We start from the raw sequence: 7,760 nt of genomic DNA, 5'->3' as shown, positions 1-7,760 counted from the left end.
TAGAGTGTGCACGTAGATAGAGAACACAGACCCGTAAGTAGAGTGCACGTAGAGAACACAGACCCGTAAGTAGAGTGCACGTAGATAGAGAACACAGACCTGTAAGTAGAGTGTGCACGTAGATAGAGAACACAGACCCGTAAGTAGAGTGCACGTAGATAGAGAACACAGACCCGTAACTAGAGAGTGCACGTAGATAGAGAACACAGACCCGTTAGTATTTTATTGTTTAGAATCGCACTCACTCTTTGGCTCCTTTTCATTTCAGTGTTGGAATTCCATGGACTTTAAGAAATAGAGATTTCTGCCAAGTTTATCTTCTTAATTCATGGTAGAGGAAACCCATATTCTTTCAGAAGGAGAGATGTTAATAAAATCTAGTGGAAGTATTTGAATTAGCATCTATTATACTCCTTATTATCATCTTATTACCTTAATGTCATAGTAACTAGTGAAATATGCATGCATTTAGCAAAGAAAATTATAAGAGTTCTTGGAAAACATGCATTCCTGTGTGTTCATACCTTGTCGGTTTTGGGCGTTATTATTGAAACTGGAGTTTTTGAAGTCAGAACATGATGAAGTTGTATGTATCTGTTGATAAGTTGGTTACTTATTTATTTATTTTTTTGTTTACGTTTTTGCCATAGGGCATATGTGCTCACCAGAGAGATGGAGAGAGGGAAAGTGAGAAATTACCCCCTAGAAGAGATGGCCACACCGCAGTTCGCTAGCCTCCGTTCTCCTCCTGGGTCTCTGGGCACGCACACGTGTGCCAGCATGAGTCCCAAGGTGCCGGATCTGGGATTCAAACTGCAGCCACCTATGTGACTGTCCAGCGCCTTAACGACCATGCCACCTACTCGCCCGTAAGTCCGCTACTTTAAGGCATTTCTTCTCTGTCCCGTTCCCCGATAACCATCTTCCTCAAGTGACGGTAGTGACATGCCACCCACAGTCCCAGCATTTTGTGCTTGGCATGGTCATGCTCCCATCTGGTCCTTATAAAGGACCTTAGAAAGATCATCAGTTGTTGGGACCGGCAGCTGGTGTAATGGCTATGTCGCTAGATGCCCGTGGAGACGACCGTGCTTTGAGTCCTGGACCTGGTGGCTTAAACTCACGCTGGGCGCGTATGTGTGCATGCCCAAGATCCCGACAGAAGGATGGAGAAGAAGGGATTGTGGCGTGGCCATTCCCCCTGGGAGGTGATTTCTCGTTTTCTGTCTGTCTCTTTCTGTCTTTCTGGTCAACACCCACAAAAACCTCTCCAAAAAAAAAAAAAAGAAAGATCATTAATTGCATTTGACAGACGAGACTCAGCAAGGGTAAGCAAGATGGTGCAGGGTTAACCAGCTACTTGCAGGAGGCCGGGAACCACAGCCCACTCTTGGGATTTTAGGCAGGCATGCGTGTATGCACATGCGCTGGTGTGATTTTCAAGCCACCAGATCCGAGACTGGAACTGCCATCGGCCATATGGGAGTCTAGTGCCTCAACCACTGTGCCACCTGCTGGTCCTGATTTTGAACTTTTAAAAATCCGTATTCGTCTTTCCTTTTTGCATATCTCATTATGTACTTAAGATAAATTTATATACTTAGTGGAAACTTGACTAGATTACTGAATGAATTTATGATTTCCATAGACGGTTATATTTGTAAGTGAGAATAGCAAAAAGCTTATTGTACATTTTTTTAGGTAAAATATTATATTTCTACTAGGTGTTTTCTTGGCATCTTATTTAAAAGTAATAGCCAAACTTCCAAAATACATACTTTCACGGGCATGTTTATGGCTATCCGCTGTGTTCCAGCATTGTTTGAAGCGCAGCAGTGAAATAATTCTAAAGTTAATTATTTGCTTACAGAGGACCTGCGCATAGATCAGTTAAATAATTCTGAAGTTAATTACTTGCTTAAAGAGAACCCTTATTTTTATAAGCGTGCCATACAGACCTTGTTAATAACATAAAGTGAGCTAAAATGCAAGTGCGAGGAACATAGGGGGTCCACGGAAAATGAACGAGATTAACGAGATTACCTGCGTTCACAGATCTCGTGCTCTAGCTAGGGGAGCAGATTTGCCTTAGACCCGGGAACTGTAATTGTCCTTATGCCAGAGAGGTGTGTAGAGTTCTTTGTGATTCCAGAAGGGGGCGCTGCTAAGGGTGAAAACAGTGTAACGAGGAACGGAACTCATTCCATCATCAGTAGAATTGCCTTGCGAAAGCTCAAATCTGATCAGTTCAAGAGTTTGCCAGACAAAGCAATCGTGGAACAGTTCAGCTAGGGTACCAGCGTGTGCAGTGTACCCAGAGGCAGAAAAAGAACCGAGGAGCACACGAAGATTTGACCAGTCCCTGTGGCTGGGTTGTACATCATGACCGGGCGTTGTGACCAGATGAATGTGAGAAGTAGATTTTTTTCCAAATGATATGGTGTACTTAGGATTCGGGGACAGTACTCTCCAAATATTGTAGAACCAAGAAGTTATTTAAGCTGGAACATCAGTCATGTCTCTTAAGAGGAAGTTCTGTTGGCAACATGAAGGTTGTATTGGAGGGAGAGAGGTTGGTGACCAAGAAAAAGACTTGGTAATAAATTCTTATTATAGGGAATTTGTAAAGGTTGTTTATTACTTCCCGTTTTGGTATATAGATATTTTTGCTGAATACTGAAGGTTTTTTTTCTTTTTTTGGAGAGTTTTTTGCCATAGGGCACATGAGCTCACCAGACAGAAAGAGAGAGACAGAGAGACAGAAAGCGAGAAATCACCCCCCAGGGGGGATGGCCACCCCGCAATCCCTTCTCCTCCATTCTCTCAGGATCTTGGGCACGCATGCACACGCGCCCGGTGTGAGTTTTAAGCCACCGGGTCCAGGATGCGAACCGCTGTCGACTACATGGGAATCCAGTGACATAGCTATTACACTAACTGCTGGTCCCCAATACTGAAGAACTTTTCATTTAAAGTTGCTAGTAAAGAATCTGAGACTCCTTCATTGATCAGTCAGCATTTCAGTGTTTCCTGTTACTGTATTTGTCTAACTCATGTTTCTTGGTACCAAACTTGCTAAATTAAGAGTTTGCTGGATTTAAACTTCTGTTATGTCCACATGATTTAATTCTTTAGTTATTGGACTATTTTAATCCATCATAAATCACCTTGGAGTCCCATAGCCCAAATTAATTGTCCTCATATTGCGATACCCTCCCTGCATGTCTGCGTATTTACCGCATTTTGTCACTGGAAATTGCTAGACATATTGATCAGTGATCTGTGAGGTCTGTGATCTGTTTAATACTGTCTGTTTTAGCAAAGTACACTGTCATGGGAAAACTAAATTTGTAATTTTCAGTTATTTCCTTATTTACCTCCTTGAAATAGTTTATATTTGTGTGTCATACTTCTGTTATACACTACCCTGACATACATGGCTTAACCAATAAATTTTTCACTGTTAATTTTTTTTAGAATTATTTATTTCCATTTATTATTATTATTATTTTAATTTGACCAGAGAAAGAGAGAAAGGGAGAGTGAGAAAGCAAGCCACCAGGTCTGGGACTCAAACTGCAGTCAGCCATGTGGGAATCCAGCACCTTTTACTACCACGCCACCTGCCGGCCCAAATTTCCCACTACTAAATTTTGTATGTAATACTTCTTAAAATTGTATTCAGCCTTAACTAGAAAACTTTTGTAACTATCTGAACTTTTTTTCTGGTTCCTGCATACTAATATGGCAACCTTTCTTTCTGTTTTTATTTTTATATATATTTTTCCAGAATACCATTGTGGAGGCTTCTATTCAACTTCCTCCATCCCTTTTCTCACCGAAGCAAAAAAGAGAAATCCGACCGGCCGACGACTCTGTCTATAAGCTTCAGCTCATCGCGTTCCGTAATGGGAAGCTTTTCCCAGCCACAGGAAATTCAACGCATTTGGCTGACGGTGGAAAACGGCGCACTGTGGTCACCCCGGTGATTCTCACCAAAATAGGTGTGCATGCGGCCTCTGTTCCCCCGTAGTCACTGGACACTGTACCTCCACAGTTCGTGGTTCCTCCAAACGCTTATTTTTGTCTCTTCTTGTTTTAATGAGTCACCAGTGGAAAGAGATCTTGCCAAGGACCCCTTAGCGTGTAAGCTGGCATTTCCCTGCTCCTGACGTTCGTTTCAGAAATGTTTGTGTCTCCCATTGGCTCCAGACGGTGTGAATGTCGACACCCACCACATCCCCGTTAATGTGACGCTGCGTCGGATTGCACACGGGGCAGATGCCGTCGCCGCCCAGTGGGACTTCGATTTGCTGAATGGACAAGGAGGCTGGAAGTCCGACGGGTGCCGAATACTGCACTCGGACGAGAACGTCACCACCATGCAGTGCTCCTCGCTCAGCAACTATGCGGTGTAGATGGTATGGCGGTTGTCAGCTTCCTGCATAAACACTGAGTGCTTCTGCTGTTCCCTGTGCATAATTAAGCTAGAAGGAATTTGGTAACACTTTTAACGTAAACTGCTTTCTTTAATTACGTACAAGGTGATGTTCGGTGAAATTGTGATTTGGTAGGGAAATCGAGTGTACCACCCGGTGGCATGTATGCGATTGAATTTAGTATAGGAATTTTCAGTAAACGTTGTCATTGAATCCGTTCAGCTAGACTCTGACCTTAACACTTGGGTAGATAGTGCATTTATACAAATTCTCTCAACCCAGGGGTCATCTGCCCAGGGATACACAGGGAACCGTGAAGGAAGACGGTGCCCCTCTGCCACCTAGTACCTCCCCCTCTGCCTGTCATGACCGGGGGCGCGTCCACTTTAGAATCCATGGTGATCATTTCTTCACAAGCGGCAGTATTGACACAGGAAACGTCCTTTCAGTTTTAATGCCGAGCGATGTAACTTTTTTTTGGTTATTTACCATGGACCCCTATTAATCTTTTTGATTCAAGTTGTTCATGTACAGCAATGGCTCTTTTTATTAATGAGATGTTTAAGTGAACCTGATTCCTGAGCAGGTAATTATGAAGTTAACCATGCTAGAGATTATTTTACAGGATACTAACATCACAGAGCATGTGTTCAGCACATTGGAAGGAACACTGATAAATCTGAAAGACATTTCCAGAAATGGTTTTAGGTTAGCCTGGGTGTGAGGGCTTATCTAGACAGTATTTTATCGAAATAGTAAATAATCTTGAAACATGGCATACACGACATTTTGTGGACTTTATAAAAAAAAAAAATAGTACTTACCATTAGAAATTATCTTGAAGCAAGCCTGAAGTATCATTAGTTTCCCTCTACTCTTTTAAAGAATATTTATTTTCCCCTTCTCCTTTTTTTTTTTTTTTTTTAAGACTTTCTGTACCTTACCCAACACTGGTCAAATAGAGAGGAAATTGATTACTTCTCAGGGCCTAGGATTCTGTCGTCATTAAGCATTTTGTACAGCTGCTTGACACAGGGTCTTGTGAATTACTCAGTTTGTCTGACAGTGAGGAGTTTCACACTATTTTGACTCTGCTGTTTTTGTGTAAGTCTTTTGGGCTTAAAGTTCACGTATGATTCTTTTGACAAATGCAAGGTGCCGTCTTGATTTCTTTAAGTATGAGTCCTATTTCTCTAAGTTCACATTTTATTTAATATTCATATGCCTTTTACATTAAAGCATGAATCATTAATTAAAGTATGAAGCATTTTTTTCTTTCATTGTAATAGTGCTTCAGATTTTGGGACCAGCAGGTGGCGTGGTGGTTAAGGCACTGGACACTCCCACATGGCTGACCATGTTTCGAGTCCCGGACCTGGTGGCTTGCTTTCTCATTTTTTCTCTCTTGCTGTGTGTGTGTGTCTCTCTCTGGTCAAATAAAATAAATGAATGAATGAATAGAATTAAATAAAGTAATTCTTTAAAAAAAAAGTGCTTTCAATTTTGAGTATAAAATACTCAAATCGATTTACTAAAAGAGAAATAATAGAGATACAGTATTGTCTGAAATGTATATAACAGCTGGGAGAAGTCAGCAAAGTAAACGAAACAACACGGAAGAGGCATTTTGTAAGCTTCCTATCATACTGTACCGTGTGAAACTTTTATTTTTACTTAATCTAATACTGGTTGAAAGCATCTATTTTTGAGCTTCTTAGCTGTTCTTCTAAACTATTTAAATTAGTATAATCCTTTTCTAGAAGGAATAAGCTATTCTTTTATCTCTCAGACTTTTAATCTTTCTAAAAATGTAATACACAACTCTTTAAAGCTAAAATACAGTAATAAGATTTTTCCTGTTTTCAAAGAACATGCTCTCCCTTTCCTTAGATGTAGCTGCCACCCAGAGGCAGCAAAGTGAAATGTATCTGAGGTTGACAAAATTATGATGAAGTTTGTACATGGGAATTGTATAGTTGCTCAGTCCACATAAGATGAGGTTGATGAAATTCTGCATGCTCACTGCTACGTAATTAAACTAGTGTCTGAGAAGAGGAAGTATCTTTTTAATTGTCTGAGTGCATGTGCTTGCCGGAGGAGGAGAGAGAAGGCATCCCCAAATGGGGCGTGGTCACACCAGAGTTTTTTTGCGTCCATTTTTGCATTCTACCTGAATTTGGGGCACACGGACATTTGTGCCTGGCATGGTTTTCAATCCTCCAGGGGAGGATTTGAACCGCATGGTCATTTAGGTGGGATCTGGCCCCCTTAACTACCGCACCACTGGACTGCTCCCAGAGAAAATGACTTTTAAACGTTGGAAACCACCTGGCCAGCCGGTGGCGTGTTTAAGGCAGCTGGGTCCCACACGGCTGACCGCACAGCTGGAGTCCCAGACCCAGTGGCTTGAAAACACACCAGGCGCGTGTGCATGTGTTCCCTGAATCCCCAGAGGAAATGGAGGAGAAGGGATTGCAATGTGGCCATTCCCCTGGGGGCTTCTTTTTTACTTTCCTTCTCTCTCTCTCTCTCTCTCTCTCTCTTTCTCGAGTAAGTACATGTGCCCTATGGCAAATTTAAAAAAAAAAAATATATATATAAATCAGCATCTCTATTTCTTATTCCCCCCACCACCACCTTTTTTTTCCTAAGAAAGAATTTTGCTGTAGACTGTGTGCACTCACTGGAGAGAAAGACAGAAAGTGAGAAATCAACTCCCAGGGCAGAAGGCCACCCTGCAGTCCCTTCTCATTCTCCTCTCGAGATTTTGGGCACACACACGCTCAGTGTGACTTTCACGCTGCTGATTCTGGGATGCAACCCTGGTCAACTATGTGGGAGTTCAGTGACGTAACCATTCAACCATCTGCTGATCCCTAATATTTTTTTAAAATAATAAGTACACCCGTATTTTCCTTGAAAACTATCTTAACATATAATTCTGTAAGCAAGTCTCAATTCCTATCTTGGGAGGTGAGCCATACATTTTTTTTTTTCTGTTTTGGCTTGTCAAGAACTTAGTTTCAACAAAAATGAGATGTAAAGAATATGTTTGTTGGCAAGTCTAGAATAGGTACCCTACGTAGATGCAGTGTACTTCCTGCTGTTGGGTTGTCGGGAGAGTCATGACACACTTTTGCACAGGAAAACATAGGAAAAAATGTGTCATGACTTGTCTGACAACCCAGTATGTACATGACCCATTGCATCGTAAGCCTCAGTGGGAGCCAGGGAAGAAAGGTGAGCACAACTGAGGTTTGCTGAAATGATGAGATTAGAGACAGGCAGGCAGGGCAGGACGGCTCACAGGAGCTGTCTGGT

The 7,760-nt window shown here is 41.9% G+C and overlaps 1 protein-coding gene across 1 annotated transcript in view; it reads left to right on the top strand.

The window, feature by feature from the left end:
- Nucleotides 1-7,760, top strand: part of ADGRA3 (adhesion G protein-coupled receptor A3) — a gene marked incomplete at both ends in the record, with an annotated part of 70,118 nt that overhangs the window by 45,416 nt on the left and 16,942 nt on the right. The window contains 2 exon segments of the mRNA XM_014590288.1: nucleotides 3,791-4,004; nucleotides 4,213-4,414. Coding sequence (XP_014445774.1) covers nucleotides 3,791-4,004; nucleotides 4,213-4,414 — 416 coding nt within the window.

Source organism: Tupaia chinensis, unplaced genomic scaffold, assembly GCF_000334495.1.
Source record: "Tupaia chinensis unplaced genomic scaffold, TupChi_1.0 Scaffold000426_1, whole genome shotgun sequence".
Classification (NCBI taxonomy): domain Eukaryota; kingdom Metazoa; phylum Chordata; class Mammalia; order Scandentia; family Tupaiidae; genus Tupaia; species Tupaia belangeri.
The sequence above is the reverse complement of the archived record's forward strand: the minus strand, read 5'-3'. Positions and strand labels throughout refer to the sequence as shown.